The 22,924-nt window shown below is 37.1% G+C and overlaps 1 protein-coding gene and 5 pseudogenes across 1 annotated transcript; 1 reads left to right on the top strand and 5 right to left on the bottom strand.

Annotated features, from left to right (window-relative positions):
* The first annotated feature begins 3,646 nt into the window (after positions 1 to 3,646).
* Positions 3,647 to 7,411, top strand: EMB1674 (EMBRYO DEFECTIVE protein). The gene is made up of 5 exons (XM_088216224.1): positions 3,647 to 4,114; positions 6,262 to 6,461; positions 6,533 to 6,606; positions 6,686 to 6,830; positions 6,912 to 7,411. The coding sequence occupies exons 2-5, from the start codon at positions 6,270 to 6,272 to the stop codon at positions 7,272 to 7,274; spliced, it is 774 nt and encodes a 257-aa protein (XP_088072350.1). The 5' UTR covers positions 3,647 to 4,114; positions 6,262 to 6,269; the 3' UTR covers positions 7,275 to 7,411.
* Positions 7,412 to 13,046: 5,635 nt separating this feature from the next.
* Positions 13,047 to 13,165, bottom strand: LOC148266814 (5S ribosomal RNA; annotated as a pseudogene).
* Positions 13,166 to 13,514: 349 nt separating this feature from the next.
* Positions 13,515 to 13,633, bottom strand: LOC148266813 (5S ribosomal RNA; annotated as a pseudogene).
* An 818-nt stretch (positions 13,634 to 14,451) lies between these two features.
* LOC148266812 (5S ribosomal RNA) lies at positions 14,452 to 14,570 on the bottom strand (annotated as a pseudogene).
* Positions 14,571 to 18,580: 4,010 nt separating this feature from the next.
* Positions 18,581 to 18,699, bottom strand: LOC148266811 (5S ribosomal RNA; annotated as a pseudogene).
* Positions 18,700 to 20,901: 2,202 nt separating this feature from the next.
* On the bottom strand, positions 20,902 to 21,019 carry LOC148266810 (5S ribosomal RNA; annotated as a pseudogene).
* Positions 21,020 to 22,924: the final 1,905 nt, after the last annotated feature.

The raw sequence follows: 22,924 nt of genomic DNA, 5'->3' as shown, positions 1-22,924 counted from the left end.
GTGCACCATTACCTTCTATCTCTACTTGTTCTCTGGCATTATGATCTAATTATGTTATTGTTTTCTCCTTCTGACTCTCTAGTGAAGCAAACTTATCAAATGTTACATCTCTGCTGATAATTAACCCTACAAACTTGGGATCACTACACCACAACCTGTAATCTTTTACTTTAAATGCATGCCCCAAAATATATTTTTTTTTTGTCCTCGGCTCAAGCTTACTATCCGTTACATGAGTATAAGTAGGACAACCAAACTCTTTCAATTGAAAGTAATCAATAAATAAGTGACCCAAACCATACCTCAAAATGAGTTTTACCCTCAATAGTTGTGGGAGCAGATCTATTAACCAAGTAATAAACAATATTCACAAATTTAGCCCAAAATTCCTATCCTAAACTTAAATGAGATAATATGCTTCGTGCTCTATCACAAAGTATTATATTTATACGTTCTGCAATACCATTATATTATGTTGTCCCAACATAAGTGTAGTGTCTCACTATGCATTTTTTACTATAGAAATCATCAAACACATTATTGTAAACTTTCAATCAATTATCAATCCTAAGACATCTGATCTTCCTCTCTGTCTACTTCTTAATTATGGTCTTCCATATAACAAATGTTGGAAATGCTTATTCCTTAGACTTCAGAAAATACACACTCAAACCTTTTGAGAGTGAAATACTTAGTACCACTCTTGGAAGAAACTCTGATGGACCCTATTAGTCAAAATAAACATAATTTAACTTACTTTTGGTCTTATGCACTGCCCTTTTGTTGAATTTCACCATGGTCTGTTTGTCAAACATATAATGTTCACAAAAACTCATACATTCTTTTTTACACCCGTTCAACAAACTTTGTTTACTCAAAATAGATGACCTTTCACTCATATGACCCAAACTTAAATAACACAATTGATTCTAATTACTGTTCTCTGTGTTATAGCACCTTCCCCAGAAACTGCACTCTCCTAAAGAATATATAATCTAGATTTGAAACTGTCTTTCATGAATACCTTAGAAGTTTTACATACTTTAAGAATATCATTCTTTATATGGTTCTTATAATCCTAAGATGTCAGTGTAGAAAGAGAAACCATATTCTTCTTTATATGAGGAATATGTCAACACTCAATAGTTTTAATAACACAATCAAATATTCTTAATTTGAATTTTACTAATTCCAACTACAGTCAATGAACTATTATTACCTATATACTCATTACCACTCATCTACTTGTAGGTAGCAAACCAATGCTTACGTAGACACATGTGGAACGTAGTACCAAAATTAAGAATTTAAGAATTTTTTCTATGATTTGAACTCACAAACAAGACTTTCCTAACAATACTAAAATTATTATCATTATAATTATTCTTGTCGACTATATTAGCAGAACTCTTATTTTTTTCCTCTTTTCAGCCGAGGACAATCTCTCTTAAAGTGATCTACTCCTCGAACTCACTACAGTTTATCTTTTTATTTGTAGATTTTGATATGATATTTATTTGTACTCTTCCCTTGTTTACCAAACCTTCCCTTTCTATTCTATACTCTGAAAAAAATTCAACTTCTTTGATTTTAGTGCATTACTAATATCATCTAGTGAAGTACTAACATTCTCATACAATAGAGTATTAACAAAAGTCTTATAAGAAGATGGTAGTAAACATAATACAATCAATATTTGATCCTTATTATCAATCTTAAAATCTATGTTATTCAGGTACATAATTAAACTAATCAAGATATTATTTAATAGACGTTCCTTCACTCATCCTCAGATTATATAACATTTTCTTCAAATAAAAACTGTTTGTCAGCGATTTTATAGAGTATAACTTTTCTAGTTTGTTTCATATAACTGAAATCGAAATCTCTCCAATAATTTCTCGCAAAATATTATCAGTCACATTCATGAATATCTTATATAAGATTTTCTGTTGCAAATTTGCTTTATCTAACTCTTTCATACCTTTAAGAAATATTTCTTAAATTGCCCTTCATAAACCTTGTAAAACTAGTAATGACTTCATCTTAATTCTCTACAGACTAAAACTCCTTCCACCATTAAATTTTTTTATTTCATTCTTTACAGATGTTATCTCAAATTCCTAAATTATGCACCAAAAAACAAATAAAGAAAATTACCATGTCAGAAAATAAAGAACACAGGAAAGCACCATTGTTCAGAAAACTACCATGCGTAACCATCGAATCGACATGTGCCTCACACGCTATCACGAGTACTCTATGTGTCGCTGATATTGACCACCGTATGCCGCCACGAGCTCACCTTAGAACCATGCGCGCACTCAGATCCAACACGAATATGATGAAATCGCGCTAAGAATCGTCAGAAAATATCGCGAATCTGGCCACCACATGGTAATTCATCTTCTTTGGCCACTCGCATGTTCTATCTCTGGCTTTCTGGCCTTGCACTTACATAGATCTAGCTAGACAATCAGTTCATGTGTAGATCTGCCTCTTTCCGTGGCCTTTGATTTAATTGTGTTGATCGAATCTTCTCCTCCTATCACGATATGCTTTCCTTTGTGTAGATCTAAATGAACGCAATGACCCTCTATTTTTCGATCGACCATTGTCGTGCCCCTTTGACTAATATGATCTACTCCATTGAAAGTCGTCTCGTCAGGACTGATCGATTGCATAAATCTAGCCAAGACCTTTCAACTTTTTTGGGGTTTGTTTTCTAACTTTTTTCACTAACTTGGGCTCTGATACTACTTGTTGGGAAAATAAATCTTTGAACTGCGCACAATCATAATAAAGTATAAAAAATAGAAAAGACATATAAGATTTAATGTGGTTCAGCAGTGTGCCTACACTTATAGGTGAGATTAATAAGAAATTTTTTTACTATGATCAAAATAAAGTACATCAATAATAGATTAATAAATTTTATATGTAGAGAGACTGCGAGAGTGAAATCTAACAAAACTCTCCAAGATGTACATCATATATTCTCCTAAATACAAATAAGATATCTCTAAATTCAAACCACATCAGCAAATAAGCAGATGGAGGTTAAACTAAGTAGATTGAGGTTAATGAGATTCTTTTCTCAATTAACATTATAACAATAACATAAAATCAATCTCTTTATATAATTAGCATATGCTCACTTTTATAATCTTTAAGACACACTCTATATTTATCTTCAAATAATTTATGAAAAATATATAAATATTACATATTAAAATATGCGAAACACTTATAAGACAAATTGGTAACTCAAGTCTAATAATTACTATATGATTTCTTACTTGATGTGTAAGCAAAATATTAGGTAAAAAATCGTAAGTAAATTAGTGCAATTAACTCAAGTTTTGATGAATATATATGCACTTTTATTAAGTGTTAATTATACAAATAATTGATGAGATCAACCATACTTAATTTTAATTGAGCATAATATATTCCAATATAACTATATCAATGATTTCTTTTAGTATTGATTTTATGATCAATAACATCTATAATCTCTTCTTCATCCCAACTTCCTTTTTGTATCTTATATACTTTTATAATCTATGAACAAAGTAATTCATAATTTGAAGAAAAACAAAATAATAACAAGCCCATGATACGATGTCGTTCTGTCCCTGGGACAGCTACAAAGCTCTCTGCCCTTCGTCGATGGAGGAAGAGAGGAAGGGAGGCTTTGTAGTTCTCTTATCATGATGATGATGTTCTCTAATGATGAATGATGAAGACCGAACATTGAGGAAGGAGATGGTCGCGCGTCTGAGCCGGCTCACGAGCAATGAAACAACGAGGAGCGGAGATAGAGAGAGAAAGAAAGAAAATCAGAGAAATTGAGCAAGAGAGTAGGAGTAGATAAAGCACGCGGGAGTGAGGCGTGTGAGGAGGAAGGACGAGTTGGGAATGCGTGAAGAAAAAGGCAGCGAGATAGTGAAAAATCAGAGCAGAAAACATGTGTGACAAAATCTGTAGGTGAGACGTGGCGAGGAAGACTAGGACACTCGAAGCAGATAGAAAGGAAGAGGGAAGGGGAGGCAAAGAGGAGGAGAAGGCTTTGTCGTTGAGGAAGATTCTGGGGTTACGGGGGAGCGAAACGGTATATCGAAACCCTCTTCCTTTTCTTGTCTAATATGCTTTCTGTTTCTCAGAATTGTAAAGAATTAGAGCCCTTTTATGACGGATGAAACTTAGCATGACCTTTCCTTTAATAGCCAGGGATTGAAATTTTTTATTTAATCTCCAAATTGTTTCTATCATATGCGTTTTTCGCAGTAGTGACTTTTGTGCATATGGATGATTTTCTACTAGATGTTGGAAATGCAGAAACTTGTGATATTGTGGTGTGATTGAATTTAAACTCTGTTGGGATGATGGACTGATTAATTATCTATTTTAGGAATACCGTGTGTTTGAATAAATTCTCTTTGTAAAATAACTTTGTTTTTATTCACGTTTTGTTTCATGAAAATGCATCTCATGTCTTTTCTTTTAGGTTATTTGAACGAAATCTCAAACTCTGTATGATTTGATTTTGGGAAACAGAGAATCTGCTTCTGGGAGCAGATGGCGGAGTACTGAAAGAGTGATAGGCTACAAATTGCTTTCTAGACTTCTCTTATAGAGGAAAAGATTTTCTTTCACATAGGAATATATGATGACAGAATATTTCAATTTTTTATCCCCCAGATCTTCATGTTTCATTTTTGTATTTTCATTCCCTCGCAATATTTGATTGGTCTAATTGAGGTAAAGCCTCTGACTCCATGAAAAAGCCAGGGCAAGGATTTGAGTTTCATCTTTCTTTCCAATTTAAGATGGCATTATCCATGCTAAAGTAGCCATGGATTTTCCTCCTTTGTGGTCTTGGTTTCTGCTATATCGTGATTATATGCTTTTATAGTAATTGCATGTCTGTGTGGACACATGGTTAACTTTTACATGAAAAGATATGAGGGTGTATGGGATTGACTCTTACTTTTGGCTGCTCAAGCAGCAAGGTCTAGGCATCTTTGCTCTTTATCTTTTTGGTTCTACACTCCGGCATGAAAGATCTGTCTGCATTTATAGTGATGTGTTTATTTTATTTTTTATTTTAATTTTGTTATCATTCAGATTTCAAGGTTTGCTTCAGTCTTTTGCCATTTCCTGATTTTGTGTTTGTAAAAGCTAGCATATAAAGTTTTATGTTGACTAGGCTTCATAAAAGACTCTCTTAACCATTTGGGTGTCAAAATAAGAGATGAATGATAAATCCATAGCACATTGAAATATACGTGTAGACATATTATAATATGCAGGTGATGGTTATTCAGGAAGTTCAAAAAGGAGAAAGAAAAAAGGATTCTTTGGACAAGATTTCAATTCTAAATTTCACCTCTTAGCTTAGGCTTGCATGACGTTTTTGAGCTGGTCTGCTTTATTGGTTTTTCAGGTATTCAAACATTAAGCCATTACTTGCTGACTGGTGGATTGAAAACAGGAAATTTTAGATTGTTAGGGCATGCTTCCATGTCCAAAAATTTGGCACTCATAAGAGATCTTTCAAATCTTTGGCTTCTTAAAGTGGACAATATGTGAAAGCCCAAAATGAGTTAGAGACATGGCTTTTTTGTGACCTTACACTGATTGCACAACACATTTTCAAGCTCCTTTGCATCAATTAGTGCTAACTAGGTTGCTTCTCTTTTGTTGACAATTTTATTTTTCGCCCTTGCTGACTATTAATCTTATCGTTTTGTTTGTTCGGAAATATATAAGCCTATACTAGTTGGCTTATCCATTATGGATCCTTCACCTCTTCCAATTCGATACTTTCTTTTAAATTTAGCTTCTCTTTATATGGTCAGTGCATAATTTGATATCTAATCTGCTTTAAATGAATTAGTGGCAATTCCTTCTAAAATTTTGAATGAAATGTATATTTTTCAGTGTGTCCATGTAACTGTTGTGAAAAGTCTCTCCTCCTGTTTCGTGCTTTTCTTGCTCCCTTGTCTTCATAAAAAAATAAAAATTAAAAAAAAAAGAGGAATTGAGGATGAACGAGAGGGAGTGTATAGTCAGGTGGATGTGTTTTTAGTGTTTTACACTGCAGACGTATTATATCCTCAGTGGGTAGTTTTGAAAATAAAAGGCAATACGAAGTATCCTCCTAAATAATTTTATTTTTTGAGAAGGTCTATGTAAATAATACTTGTCGCGTTTAAACATTATAATTGATTAACTAAGCTGTTCAAATCCACGCAGAAGCTACCATGGAATCAAGGGTTAAGAGAGTGAAAAGAAATTCTGCCGCCACTCCAACTCCACCTCCTGTGAAACAATTAGATTATAGCACGGAACAGTCAGGTCGAAGTCCAGAGGACAACCCTCATGCTGACTCCAACTCCATTTCAGAATTCCGGTTGGCCAGGGCTTCAGTCATCCCAGCTCCATCCATAAAATTGGTAGGCTTTTTGAAAAGAAAAATTCTGAAAGCATTTGTGTGTGCTAAAGTGCAGGGTTTTAATGGATGTAGGTGTGGCTTCATGAATGGTGGCTTACGAAAGCCGAAGGCAAGGGCTTAGGCATTGCAGGATTTGAGAACAGAGGGTGATTTTTAACGAAGTCAGTTTCATGCAATTTGCAAATAATCCATTTATTAAAAGCTAGTCTTCGTTGATGTGAACAGGAGAGTGGGCATTAGAATCTTCCACTCTGGAGCAATTGCAAAGAGAGTTGATGTTACCACTTTACAGACTGCAGATGGCATCACCGTAAAACTCAGTGGGCTTATAAACAGGAATCGCACACATGACAATGGCTTTCCATTCCAGGTTTGTTCGGCCTTCGTTTCTTCTGCAAAGAAAACGACATTAAAGTGATTAATTGTTTGAACTTTGAATTGGAATTATTAGGTTTGCCATCATTTTCTGTTTGGATTTCCATACTACTGGAAAGACTACACTTCACAACTCTGTCCAGCGAAACCCATGTCCTTGGACAGTAGCGAATCATTGGATGATATCCCTGTGTCTCGGCTACGTGATCATCTTATGTCTCCTTCCGGAGGTTCCGAAAGGAATATTTTGGATCATGTATTGTCCACATTAAGCGGGAAGGCCTCCAACATTACTTCAGGCATGAATAGAAGTCGAAGTCCTGTCACAATTGTAAGACGAGAAGGCTTAAGGAGCCAGCCGGAGGCTACAGTTCCTACAAGGGGTGTGGCTACCAGAAGCATGACGAGATTGGAGTCTCTTTCTAAGAAATCAAAATAGTAACTTCAACAATAATAATGATAGTTATTTATTTTTTTACTATCTACTTTTAGTTTTAAATCTTCTCCCTGTATTTTTTGTGGTCTGGGATTAGAACGGACTGAAGTTTTTTTAATCTCCTAGTCTAATTTTGTTTATTCAGTTGGGTTAAATTCATATTTGAGGAAAGTAACAGCAATTGATCGAATTTGGGTTGGATTTCAGCCAATCTAAACCATAATTTTAGACAAGTATTTTATATGGGAGCCAAAACAGAATAAAACCATCATCTCATAGATTTGAGTGTAACATATATTTCTCTACTGGTTAAGTTATAGTAGAATGTTTTTATTGCGTGTGTAAATGTTTATGCTTTTTTATTAAACCGAAGGCATTAATTAAGCAAGCAAGTGCTTACAACTTGCCATATTTGTATTCCTTCCCTGTAAGCATAAGCATCCCTATTCTTCCCACAAATTCCTATACAAGTACCAGGAAACCAAGACATGTTTTTTAACAATTAATCTAAAGATTCCTTTTCATACATATTAACCTATTCTTCATCCAATATATATATTCAACTACTTGTAATATGTACCAGGAAAGTAGAAAAATCTTCTTACTCCCTCAAGAAAAGGCTATAATTTCTTATGACCCCAGCTCACATTTGAAAAAAAAAAAAAAAATGTAAATGAATGGTTATTTATTTCACATGGCTGACACATAGATAAAGACAAAAATTAGGAGGTAGAACAAGAAGTAGAGACTCTTATGAGTATAGATGAATTAATATTAACAATAGAAGACCAAGACAATCATAAATTTTTGGAACTCCCAATGATTAATAAGATCCTTTTTCTAAACATTATTCCTTTTAATGCTATTTTACATGTCTTATCTTTTAGATGGTCCACAAATCATGGATTTTCATTTTAAATCACTTGAAAAGCATATTCATGTGCTCTTTTAAGCATGAAGTAGATAGAAAGCAAACTAAAAATAAATGCATATAGAATATTAGATGTTTATACTAGAGATAAAAGAATGCCAACAAAATTTATTTTTGTTAATATTTTTATGGCTAGGATTATTGAACTTCCTCTTGGGTATTTAATTAAACAAATGCAAGGATGATTGCTAATATGATAGGCAAGTTTACAGAGAGAGAGTTAGTCGAAAAAGAATGATAATAGTCAAATTATATCATATTCTTAGAGGAGATCAACACTTCAACCACTTGCTTTAGGTATTTTCTTGTCAAAACTAAATAACAATGAATACTGGATACAATATAATTATGAGAAGTTCTCTAAATTTTGTTACAAGTATGTAATCATTGGGCAATGATAGCAAAATATGTAATAAAAGAGACCAACTACCATACCTTTTCTTTCTAGTCAATGGGGAAGCCACTAGGACTTGGTTAAGAGTGTAATCAAACCTTCTACATAAGGAACCATGGCAAGATGGATTAAAACTCAAGTCCAAGTTATTACAAGAAAAATAAGCTCTAGAAAGCATCATTAAAAAAAAATCTTCCTCACAAAGGTACCCCATGCATAATTCCAAAGGACTCTACTAAGCTCACGAGACTCAATAAGAACCATAATTCCTAGTTGTCCATATTAAATTTAGACAATATTGGTTACCTTACTAATGAATGTCTCATAAAAAAATCATATATAAAGAAGGAAGAACGTTTAAATTAGAAAGCATCTCATTTAATAAGCACATAAAATGATACACTGTCTTAACAGAAGTAGTACAAGAAGGAGGGCTCTGTCTTGCTTAGAGCAAACCCCTAGTGTTGAAATTATCCAAAGTAATGAAAATTTAATGCGTAACTGTAATTATTATGAAAAATAAATCAATATAGATATTTTTAAAAGTATATACCCCTATATCATTTTAAAAAAAGGCATTTTCTCAATAAGTTCTTGACTCTTAGGGCCAATCACACCCTTCAATTGATATTAATAAGGGAAATGAATAGGATCATCGACCCAAGAGAAAAAAGTAAACATGTGACAAGCATATTAGAAAAAAAAAGCTTACTTTTAGGAGCTAGTTAGCCAATTATTAGCCCAAGGTCTAGGACAACCCAAGCAGGGGTAAATTAGGTTTCCAAGAGTAAAAACAATATTGATGTTTTTAAATGTATATACCCCTTATATCATTTTAAAGAAAGGTATTTTCTCAATAGGTTCTTAACTCTTAGGGCCAATCACACCCTTCAATGAATATTAGTAAGGGAATTCAACGAAATCATCGACCCAAGAGAAAAAAGTAAACGTGCGACATGCATATTAGAACATGAAGCTTTCTTTTGGGAGCTAGTTAGCCAATTTGGCCTTGTTGTGGCCTAAGGTTTAGGACAACCCAAGTAGGGGTAAATTAGGTTTTCAAAATTCTAAGGCCTCTAAAGGTATTTTCCAATTCTTTTTAGTGTTGTTTAGTCTAATATAGAAACGTATGTTTATGTAAGAATCTTTGTCAATTGATTTATACAATCTACTCTAAATTAATAAACCAATATGATAGTATGAGCAATGAACTTGCTTTATGATTATTATGTGGGAGTGAGTATGCAATACCAAGTAATGATACGTAGCAAATAAAGTAAAGAGCAAAACAAAGGGAATGCAAACTCTTTTATAAAGGTTCAGCCACATGACTCGTGCGTACATCTTCTTTTTCAACTCAATCACCTGATATTTTACTACTTTTTCTTAAGTATTATATATGCTAATTGTTCATAGCATCCAACTCATCACTAGCTTATGTTCCATTGAACACTACTTGCCTATTTTTTACAGTGCAAAAGTTATATTTCACTCATGTTCCCTTAAACACTACCCACCTTTTACCAATGTTATAATCTCACCCTTCACTCATGTTCCCTTGAAACATAACTACTTATTTATTAAGATGTGAAACTCACTTATCACTTGTGTTTCTTTAAACACTACCCACTTGTTTATCAGGATTCGAAGTTCATATTTGATTCTTGTTTCCTCGAATATTACAATGCTAAAGGCTTCTAAAAAAACTTTTGTACGGTGCCTCAAATAGCAAACATGAAATGTTTGTAACTTTTCTCTCCCAATGAATAGATTTACAAATGATAAGCACACTTAGGGTTCACTGCAGATCAAGATAATAAGATTTTTCCTTTTTTTTCACAATCAATTTTTCTCTTTTCTTTTTCTCTTGTGTAAAATTTGGAGGAATAAATCATTTACACGTCACAAATTAAATATAGTTGTTGAAGGCTTTTCAAAAATTAAATCCAACATTTAAAAGAGCTTAAATTTTGTCATTTAAGAATCCAGATTTTTTTGTATAGCGGATATTACATACCATACTTACCATAAAAAGTGGTTTATTTTAAATCCGTGTAAAGTTTGACTTAATTTGCAAAAACTATATCCTCTGTCAAATCCATTTTTATTGGAAAAATCATGTTAATAAATGCAATTTGATTTGAGAACTGTGTTATTTTGAAGTAATATGAAATAGAGCACATGTTTAATCGCACTTAAGGTTAGAATATTCTTTTTGTGTGTCTTGAGAAATATTATGCTTCATCATCTTTTATGGTACATCAACCATTTAAGGCAATATTCTGTATATTCAAGAAAATGATTCTTAGAATCTCATCTTCTAACATATAAAATATGATTTCTTTGAAATTTATTTCACATTTTTTTTTTAATTTTAAAACATAGATAGAAAAATTTAAAGCTAATTTTTTTTTGCCATAAATAATTTTCAAGAAAAGCATGTTTTTAAAGGGATTTTCATGACTTAAAAATTAATAGGAATTCTCTTAAGCCATTAATTATAAGTTACTTAATTTACATAAAAGATGAGTAGACTTGTAGGAGATTTATGTTCGATTTTCAATCAGTTTCTTTTATTATTGATGCCTTTGCCGTCTTTTAATATATTTTCTAATTTCTTAAATTGCACTGCTTGCGATCTTAAAAACTCAATTGACATTGTTAGCATGAAAATTCATCAAAATCAATAGCATAATTTATTTTGTTCAATAATTTCCTTATTTTGATGGATGATACAACTTTGTTTTCTTCAAAGCAACATATATCATATAAGAAAGCATTTAAGATACTTTCAAGAAATCTCCCCCTTAGTTCAAAAAATTTCTCCCTTAGTATGTTCTTCTTATTTCCTCTCTTTTAAATTACATATAAACAACATTTTATCCATCATCTATTCATGTATCTCTTAAAAAGCTTTGAGGAAATTTTAAACAATGAGATAATTTAGCAACTAAACTTCTAGCAATTATCATTACCTTTTACCTTCTCCATAGTGCTTTACCATTACAAGTATTTCTTTATTAATACTAGTACTTCTCTTTTTTTTTTCATGAATAAAAAAGTCTTAGAGAACAAGAATTCTTCTCCAACACTTCTCCTCCTTTTCCTTTATAGAAATCAAAAGACAAGAAGTAACATAAAGCGACAGTAGAAACACATACGCCAACCACTAAATTAGAGAAATATGTTCAAGTATAATCAAGTGGGAGAATGGGGGATATGCCAAATATATTCAGAATGCAAGAAGAAAACAAAATAGGTAAAACATAGATATAATAAGTATATTGTTGGAATAGATTGCATAAGTACCATTAAAGTAAAGTGCACAAATAGTTTTCCAAAAATATTATAAATCATATTGGTCCTGGCTAATTTGAATAAAATTTTAATCACCAGATCATTTCATTATGGAGATCCTAACCAAATTCCAAATTCTACACCTATACATTTAAGTTTTGATTGAAGGTCTTCATTTCAATATGTAGTTCATCATTTTGCTTAAAATTTTGCTCAAGTAGGGATTCCAGCATAGATGTAGAAGTGACTGAGGGTTGTGAAGGTGCTAGAGGTACTTCAACAGGTTTTTGACGTGAGAAGTCAAGACTCTAAATGGGATCTGGTGCATTAGTGCTAATATGATTGCACCTGTCATATTCCGCGCTGCATATACATATACCCCTTCTCCTTCCCACCCCCTCTCATCATTTATTTCGCTGTGTACGCACACTGCATCTTTGCTTCTAGTTATAATATCAAGCGAAATGCTCCGGTGTCTCGGCTCATGCCCAGATGAACGGACCGTCTATTGCACATCTAATTTCGTTGTTCTACTATATAAGATAATCGTAATGACACTCTTATCACGTGGTGGATTATGAATGATTACACAAAAAATATTAAGCAAAATGCTCCGGCATTGCGATTCAATTTTGAGAGTTAACCTGTGGATCGTAGGTCCGGTTGCACGTAATGTTTAATGTTCCGTTTGCAAAAAGATGAGTGCAACACGAGGGCTTCCCAAGAGGTCACCAATCCTAATACTTCTCTCGCTCAAGCACGTTTAACTATGGAGTTCTTATAAGATCTAGTGCATTAGTGCTTATATGATCGTACCATAATCATTTTGCGCTCAAATGCATGCACCCCTACCATTCCCTACCCACTCCCATCATTTATTTCGTTGTGCGTGCACACTGCACATCTGCTTCTACTTCTAATATAAAAAAAATGCTCTGATGCCTCGACTCACGCCCAGATAAATAGACCGCCCGCCGCACCTCATTTTTTGTTGTTCTACTATGTAACATACTCGTAATGACACTCTTATCACGTGATAGAATATAAATAAATTTACGAAAAATATTAAGCAAAATGTCTTGACGCTGCGACTCACGCTAGCAGACTGTGGCTCCCTTCTCGCGTAATGTTTAATGCCCATTCCATAAAAAGACGGGTACAACACGAGAACTTCTTAGGAGGTCACCAATCCTAGAACTACTCTCGCTCAAGCATTCTTAGCTGCGGAGTTCTGATTGGATCCGGTGCAATAGTGCTGGTATGATCACACCCGTCCCATTCTGCGATACAAATGCATGTACCCCTTCTCCTTCCCTCTCCCTCCCATCATTTGTTTCACTGTGCGTGCACACCTCACATCTGCTTCTAGTTCTAATATCAAACGAAATGACTCAGTACCTCGACTCACACCAAAATGAATGGACCTCCCGCTGCACCTCTATTTTCGTTGTTCTACTAATTAAGATGCTCATAATGACACTCTTATCACATGGTGGACTATAAATAAATGCACAAAAAATATTAAGCAAAAAGTCTTAGCGCCACAACTCACGCAGGCAAATGAACCGACAGAGCATGACTCCGGTCACACGTACCATTTAACACCCCGTCCGAAAAAAGACGGCTGCAACATGAGAACTTCCCAGGAGGTCACCCATCCTAGTACTACTTTTGCTTAAGCATGCTTAACTACGGAGTTTTGATGGGATCCGGTGTATTAGTGCTGGTATGATCGCACCCATCCCTTTTCGTGCTACATATACATATAGCACTTCTCATTCCCTCCCTCCTTCCATCATTTGTTTTGCTGTACACACACACTGCACCTCTGCTTCTAATTAAATTATTAAGTGAAATGTCCTAACATCTCGACTCATGCCAAGATGAACGGATCGCCCGCCGCACCTATGTTTTTGTTGTTCTATTATGTAAGTGGCTCGTAATGATACTTTTATCACGTAGTGGACTATAAATGAATGCACAAAAAGGATAAAACAAAATGTTCCAGTGCTGCGGCTCACGTTTGCAATTGAACCGGTGGACAATGGGTCCGGTCTTGCGTAACGTTTAACACCCGTATGCAAAAAGACAGGTGCAACATGAGAACTTTCCAAGAGGTCACTCATCCTAGTACTACTCTCGCTCAAGCACGCTCTACTACAAAGTTTTGATGGGATCTGGTAGATAAGTGCTGGTATGATCACACCTATTCCATTACGCACTGTAAATACATATGCCCCTTTTCCTTTCCTTTTCCCTCCCATCATTTATTTTGCTGTGCGCGCACACCGCACCTTTACGTCTAGTTCTAATATCAAGTAAAATGTCTTAGCACCTCGACTCACACCAAAATGAACGGACTACCCGCTGCACCTCTGTTTTCATTATTCTACTATGTAAGATGTTCGTAATCAAATTCTTATAACGTGGTGGATTATAAATGAATATACGAAAAATATTAAGAAAAACGCTTCGGCACTGCGACTCACATTTGCGAATGAACTGACGGATCAAGACTCCCGTCGCATGTTATGTTTAACACCTGATCACTAAAAAGTTGGGTGCAACACGATGACTTCCCAGGAGGCCACCCATCTTAGTACCACTCTCGCCCAAACATGCTTAACTATGGAGTTCTGATGAGATCAAGTGCATTACTGTTGGTATGATCTCACCCTTTTAATTTTGTGCTCAAATGCATGTACCCCTACTCCTACCCTCCATCCACCCATCATTTATTTCGATGTGCGTGCACACTGCACATCTTCTTCTAGTTCTAATATCAAACAAAATGCCACAGCGCCTCGACTCACGCCAGATAAACAGACTGCCCACTGCACTTCTGTTTTCGTTATTCTTCTATGTAAGATACTCGTAATGACACTCTTATCACATGGTGGACTATAAATGAATGTACAAAAAATATTAAGCAAAATGCATCGGCGCTACGACTCACATTTGTGAATGAACTGACAGACCGTGGCTCCGATCGCGCATAAGTTTAATGCTCCTATCTGCAAAAAGACAGGTGCAACACGAAGACTTCACAGGAGGTCACCAATCCTAGGACTACTCTCACCCAAGCACGCATAACTAATGAGTTCTGATGGGATTTGATACATTAATGCTGGTATGATCGCACTCTTTCCATTTTGCACTACAAAATAAATACACTTCTTCTCATTCCTTCCCCTCTTCTGCCATTTATTTTGCTGTGCGCGTACACCGCCTCTCTGGTTCTAGTTCTAATATCAATAAAAATGCTCTAGTGGCTCCACTCACGCCCAGATGAATGGATCACCCGCCACACCACTTTTTTCATTATTCTAATATGTAAGATGCTCGTAATGATACTCTTAATCACATGGTGGATGATAAATGAATCCACAAAAATAAATTAAGTAAAATACTTTGGCGCTACAACTCATACCGTGGGACTATGTCTCTAGTTGCGTGTAATGTTTAACGCCTTATCTGTAAAAAGATAGGTGCAACACAAGGTCTTCCCAGGAGGTCATCAATCCTTGTACTACTCTCGGCCAAACACGCTTTGACTGTAGAGTTTCGATGGGATCTAGTGCATTTGAGCTAGTGTAATTGCACCAGTCTCGTTTCGTGCTGCAAATACATATACTCCTTCTGCTTCTCTCCTCCCTCCCATCAATTACTTTGTTGTGCGCGTACACTGCACCTCTGCTTCTAGTTCTAATACTAAGCGAAAAGCGTCGACGCCTTGATTCATGCCCAGATGAATGGATCGTCTGCCGCACCTCTGTTTTTGTTGTTCTACTATATAAGATACTCGTAATGACATTCTTATCACGTAGTGAATTATAAACGAATGCACGAAAAATATTAAGCAAAAAGCCCTGGCGTCGCCACTCATGTTTGCGAATGAACCAACGGACCGTGGCTCCGGTCGCGCGTAACATTTAATGCTTCGTTTGCAAAAAAATGAGTGCAACACAAAAAATTCCAAGGAGGTCATCAATCCTAGGATTACTCTCGCCCAAACATGCTTAACTGCTGAGTTATGATGGGATCCAATGCATTATTGTTAGTATGATGGCAACTTTTCTACTTTGCGCTGCAAATACATATACTCTTTCTCCTTTCCTCCCCTCTCCCGTCATTTGTTTTGTTGTGCGCGCACACCACCTCTCTGTTTTTAGTTCTAATATCAAGCAAAATGCCTCGGTGGCTCGACAGACGTCCATGTGAATGAACCACCCGTTGCACCTCGTTTTTAGTTATTCTACTATATACGATACTCGTAATGACACTCTTATCACGTGGTGGAGTATAAATGAATGCAAGAAAAAGATAAAGCAAAATTCTCCAACGTCACGACTCACGTTTGCGATTGAACCGGTAGATCATGGCTCTGGTCGCATGTAACATTTAACGCTTCGTCTGCAAAAAGAAGGATGCAACATGAGGACTTTTCAAGCATTCTTTACTGAAAAGTTCTGATGGGATCTGGTGCATTAGTGCTACTTTGATCATACCCCTACCATTCGGCGCTGCAAATACATATGCCCCTTCTTCTTCCCTCCCCCTTCCCATAATTTATTTTATTGTGTGTGCACACCTCACCTATGCTTTTAGTTATAATATCAAGAGAAATGTCCCAACACATCGACTCACGCCCAAATGAATGGACCGCCCATCGCATCTCTATTTTCATTGTTCTACTATGTAAGATACTCGTAATAACATTCTTATCACGTAGTGAACTATAAATTAATGCACGAAACATATTAAGCGATCCAGTGATATGACTCATACCGGTGAATGAACTGGTCGAATATGGCTTCGGTCGCACGTAATGTTTAACGCTCCATCCACAAAAAGACGGGTGCAACACATGGACTTTCCAAGAGGACACCCATCCTATTACTACTCTTGCCCAAACACACTTAACTACGGAGTTCTGATGGAATATAGTGATTAGTGCTGATATGATCGCACCCATACCATTCTGCACTGTAAATACATATATCCCTTCTCATTCACTCCCCCTCCCATCATTTATTTCGTTGTGCGCGCACAGTGCATCTCTACTTTTATTTTGAATATGAAGCAAAATATTTCGGCGCCTCGACTCACGTCCAGATGAACGAACCGCCTGCTGCACCTCTTTTTTCATTGTTATACTATGTAAGATGCTCGTAATGATACTCCTATCACATGGTGGATTATAAATGAATGCACAAAAATATTAAGATAAATGTCCCAACGTCGCGACTCACGCTGACAAATGAACTGACAGACTGTGGCTCCGGTCGTGCGTAACGTTTAACGCTCCATCTGCAAAAAGACGGGTGCAACACAAGAACTTCCCAAGAGGTCACCAATCCTAGTACTACTCTCGCCCAAGCATGCTTAATTGCAGATTTCTGATAGGATTCGGTGCGATAGTAGTGCTGGAATGATCGCACTCATTCCATTTTGCACTGCAAATACATATACCCCTTCTCATTCCCTCACCCTTCCCATAATTTATTTTGTTGTGCGTGTACATCGCACTTCTTCTTCTAGTTTTAATATCATGCAAAATACCCTGCTGCCTCGACTCACGTCCAGATTAACGGACTGCCCACCGTACCTCATTTTTTTTTATTCTACTATGTATGATGCTCGTAATGACACTTTTATTACGTGATGAAATATAAATGAATGCATGAAAAATATTAAGCAAAATGCCCGACGCCACAACTCACGCTAGTGAATAAATCGGCAAACCGTGGCTCAGGTCGTGCGTAACGTTTAATGTTCTACCCGCAAAAGTACTTCCCAAGAGGTCAGCCATATTAGTAGTACTCTCGCCCAAGCACGCTTAACTGCAGAGTTCTGATGGAATCTAGTACATTAGAGCTGGTATGATCACACTAGTCCATTTTGCACTGCCAATACATATATCCCTTCTCCTTCCATCCTATCTCCCACCATTTATTTTGTTGTTCGCGCACACTGCACCTTTACTTCTAGTTCTAATATAGAGTAAAATGTCCTGGTGCCTTGACTCACGCACAGATGAATGGACCACCCGCCGCACCTTTGTTTCCATTATTTTACTATGTAAGATACTCATAATGATACACTTTTTTCGTGATGAACTTTAAATGAATGCACAAAAAATATTAAGTAAAATGCCCCGGTGCCACAGACTCACGCCGGTGGACTGTTTCTCTGGTCGCGCACAATGTGTAATGTCCCATCCGCAAAATGACTTTTACAAAATGAATACTTTCTAGGAGGTCACTCATCCTAGTACTACTCTCGGCAAAACAAGCTTAATTGTGGGGTTCTGATGTGATCTGGTGCATTAGTACTTATATGATCGCACCCGTAATATTTCATGCTGCAACTATATATATTCTTTCTTTTCATCCACCCTCCCATCATTTATTTTGCTGTGCGCGCACATCGTACCTCTGCTTCTAGTACTAATATGAAGCGAAATGCCCAGGTGCTTCGACTCATGTCTAGATGAACGGACCACTAGCTGCACCTTGTTTTTCATTGTTCTATTATGTAAAATACTCGTAATGAAACCCTTACTACGTCGTGGACTATAAATGAATGCACGAAAAATATTAAGTAAAATGCCCAAATGCCATGACTCACGTCAGCGGACTGTGACTCTGGTCGCACATAACGTTTAATGCCCCGTCAGATAAAAAATAGGTGCAACAAGAGAACTTCCTAGGAGGTCACCCATCCTAGTACTACCATTGCCCAAACACGCTTAATTGCAAAGTTCTGATAGGATCTGGTACATTAATGCTAGTATGATCGCACCCCTACTATTTTGCGCTGCAAATACATATGCTCCTTCTCCTTCCCTCCCCCCTCCAATTATTTGTTTCACTGTGCGTGCACACCTCACCTCTGCTTCTAGTTTTAATATCAAACGAAATGTCTCAGTGCCTCGACTCACACCTAGATGAACGGACTACCCATTGTACCTCTATTTTTGTTGTTCTATTATGTAAGATGTTCATAATAAAGCTCTTATCACGCGGTGGACTATAAATGAATGCATGAAAAATATTAAGCAATCTAGCACTGCGACTCATGCTGGCGAATGAACCGGCAGAAATTGCCTCCGGTCACATGTAATGTTTAACGCCCTGTCCGCAAAAAGACGGGTGCAACTCGAAAACTTCTCAGGAGGACACCCATCCTAGTACTACTCTCACCTAAACATACTTAACTGTGGAGTTCTGATGGGATACGATGATTAGTGCTGGTATGATTGCACCCATACCATTTCGCACTGCAAATACATATATTCCTTCTCCTTCCCTCCCTCCTTCCATCATTTGTTTTACTGTGCGCGCACATCGCACCTCTACTTCTAGTTCTAATATCAACTAAAATATCCCGGTGGCTCGACTCACTCCCAGATGAACAGATATCCTGCCGTACCTCTTTTTTCATTGTTATACTATGTAAGATGCTTGTAATGACACTCTTATCACGTGGTAGATTATAAATGAATGTACCAAAAATATTAAGATAAATGCCCCAACACTGTAACTCACGCTGGCGAATGAACTGGCAAACTATGGCTTTAATCACGCATAACATTTAACGCCTTGTCCGTAAAAACACAGGTGTAACACGAGGACTTCGTAGGAGGTCCCCCATCTTAGTACTACTCTTGTCCAAGTACGCTTAGTTGTTGCGTTTTGATGGGATCCATTGCATTAGTGCTGGTATGATCGCACCAATCTCTTTTCCTACTGCAAATGTATGTACCCATTTTCCTTCCCTCCCTCCTCCCATCATTTATTTCGCTGTGCGCACACACCGTACCTCTGCTTGTAGTTTTAATATCAAGTGAATTGCCTCGGCGCCTCAACTGATGCCCCAATGAATAGACTTCCCACTGCACCTCTGTTTTTGTTGTTTTAATTTGTAAGATACTCGTAATGACACTTTTACAATGTGGTGGACTAAAAATGAATGCACAAAAAATATTAAACTAAATACCCTTGCTTCACGATTCATGCTAGTGAATAAACCAGCAGACCGTGGCTTCGATCACACATAATGTTTAACGCCCCATCCACAAAAAGACGTGTGCAACACGAGTACTTTTTAGGAGGTCACCCATCCTAATACTACTCTTGTCCAAGTATGTTTGACTGCGTAGTTCTGATAAGATTTGATGCATTAGTGGTAGTATCATTGCACCAGTACCATTCGCGCTGCAAATGAAAATAACCCTTCTACTTTCCTCCCCCCTCCCGTCATTTGTTTCGCTGTGCACACACACCACACCTATACTTCTAGTTTTAATATCAAACGAAATGCTCCGGCACCTTGACTCACGCCTAGATGAACGGATTGGTTGTTGCACCTCATTTTTCGTTGTTCCACTATGTAAGATGCTCGTAATGAAACTATCATCACGTGGTGGACTATAAATGAATGCACAAAAAATATTAAGTAAAATGTCTCGACGCCACAAGTCACTATGGAGAACTGTGACTCCGGTCTCACATAATGTTTAATATTCTGTCCACAAAAAGATAAGTGAAATACGAGGACTTCCCAAGAGGTCACCTATCCTAGTACTACTCTCGCCCAAGCACGCTTAACTGAGTTTGATGGGATTCGGTGCATTAGTGCTGGTATGATCACACCCCTTCCATTTTGCGCTACAAATACATATACCACTTCTCCTTCCCTCCCCCTCTTGTTATTTTTTTCGCTGTGGACTCACACTGAACCTCTGCTCCTAGTTCTAATATAGAGCGAAATGTCCTGGCGCCTCAACTCACGCTCAGATGAATGGATCGTACGTCATACCTCTGTTTTCGTTGTTCTATTATGTAAGATACTCGTAATGACACTCTTATCTCGTGATGGACTATAAATGAATAGACAAAAAATATTAAGCAAAATGCCCTGACACCACGACTCACGCTGGCGAATGAACTAGCGGTCCGTGTCTTCTGTCACGCGTAATGTTTAGTGCCCTGTTTGTAAAAAGACGGGTACAACACGAGAACTTCCTAGAAGGTCACCCATCCTAGTACTACTCTCGCCCAAATATATTTAACTGCGGAGTTCGATGGAATTTGGTGCATTAGTACTGGTATGATCATACCCCTTCCATTCCGCACTGTAAATACATATACCACTTCTCCTTCCCTCCCCCCTCCCATCATTTGTTTCACTATGCGCGTACACTGCACCTCTGTTTTTAGTTCTAATATCAAGCGAAATACACCACCGCCTCGACTCAAGCACAGATGAACGGACCACCCGCCGCACCTCGTTTTTCGTTGTTCTACTATGTAAGTTGCTCATAATGACACTCCTATCATATGGTGGACTATAAACAAATGCACGAAAAATATTAAGAAAAATGTCCCTGCGAGATGATTCATGCTGACAGACTGTGGCTCCTATCGCGCGTATCTCGCACATATCATTTAACACCTCGTCTACAAAAAGGCGGGGGCAACACAAGGACTTTCTAAGAGGTCACCCATCCTAGTACTATTCTTGCCCAATCACACTAAACTACGAAGTTCTGATGAGATCCGGTGCATTAGTGCTCGTATGATCGGACCCTTCCCATTTTGCGCTTCAAATACATATACCCCTTTTCTTTCTCTCCCCCCTCCCATAATTTGTTTCGTTATGCGTGCAAACCACACCTATGCTTCTAGTTCTAATATCAAGCAAAATACCCCAGCACTTCGACTCATGCCCAGATGAATGGACTGCCCGCCACACCTCTATTTTTATTATTCTACTATGTATGATACTCGTATGACACTCTCATCACGTGGTGGATTATAAATGAATACACAAAAAATATTAATGAAAATGCCCTGGCACCAAGACTCATGTTTATGAATGAACCGGTGGACCGTGGCTCCGGTCACGCGTAACGTTCAATATCCCATCTACAAAAAGACGGTTGTAACACGAGGAATTCCTAGGAGGTCACCAATTCTAGTACTACTATCGCCTAAGCACGCTTAACTGCGGAGTTCTGATGGGATCCGGTGAATAAGTGCTGGTATGATCGAACCCATTCCATTCTACACTGTAAATACATATACTCTTTCTCCTTCCCTCTCCCCTCCCGTCATTTGTTTTGCTGTGTGTACACATCACACTTCTGCTTCTAATTCTAATATAGAGCAAAATATCCTAGTGCCTCGTCTCACGCCCAGATGAATGGATCGCCTGCCGCACCTATATTGTCGTTATTCTACTATGTAAGATATTTATAATGACACTCTTATCTCGTGATAGACTATAAATGAATGCACGAAAAATATTAAGTAAAATTTTTCGACGCTGCTTTTCATGCCGGCGATTGAACCAGTGGAGCATGTCTCCAGTCGCACGTAATGTTCAACGCCCCAACTGCAAAAAAACGGGTGTAACATAAGGACTTCCCAAGAGGTCACCCATCCTAATACTACTCTCCCCCAAGCACAGTTAATTGTGGAGTTCGATGGGATCTAGTTAATTAGTAGTTGTATGATCGCATCCCTTTTATTTTGCGCTGTAAATACATATACCACTTCTCCTTCCCTCCCCACTCCCATCATTTGTTTTACTGTACGTGCACATCACACCTCTGTTTTTAGTTGTAATATCAAGTAAAATACATTGGCACCTCGACTCATGCTCAGATGAATAGACCGCCCGCCGCACATCTATTTTTGTTGTTCTACTATGTAAAATACTCGTAATGACATTCTTATCTTGTGATGGATTATAAATGAATGCACAAAAAATATTGATTAAAATGCCTCAACACCGCGACTCACGCTGGCAAATGAACTGGCGGACTATGTCTCCGGTTGAGCGTAACGTTTAACACCCCGTCTACAAATGGACGAGTGCAACACGAAGACTTCCCAAGAGGTCATCCATCCTAGTATTACTCTTGCTCAAGCATACTTAATTACGGATTTTGATGGAATCCGGTACATTAGTGCTGGTTTAATCGCACCCCTTCCATTCCCCGTTACAAATACATATACCACT

The sequence above is a fragment of the Carica papaya genome, chromosome 3 (genome assembly GCF_054855325.1).
Source record: "Carica papaya isolate Zhongbai chromosome 3, ASM5485532v1, whole genome shotgun sequence".
Lineage (NCBI taxonomy): Eukaryota > Viridiplantae > Streptophyta > Magnoliopsida > Brassicales > Caricaceae > Carica > Carica papaya.
This window is presented reverse-complemented; position numbering and strand designations above follow the sequence as displayed.

Coding starts and splice junctions, on each gene's coding strand:
- EMB1674 (XM_088216224.1), top strand. CDS start 6,270: ATGGAATCAAGGGTTAAGAGAGTGAAAAGAAATTCTGCCGCCACTCCA. Junction 6,607..6,685: donor GCAGGATTTGAGAACAGAGG/GTGATTTTTAAC, acceptor TGATGTGAACAG/GAGAGTGGGCATTAGAATCT. Junction 6,831..6,911: donor ACAATGGCTTTCCATTCCAG/GTTTGTTCGGCC, acceptor TGGAATTATTAG/GTTTGCCATCATTTTCTGTT.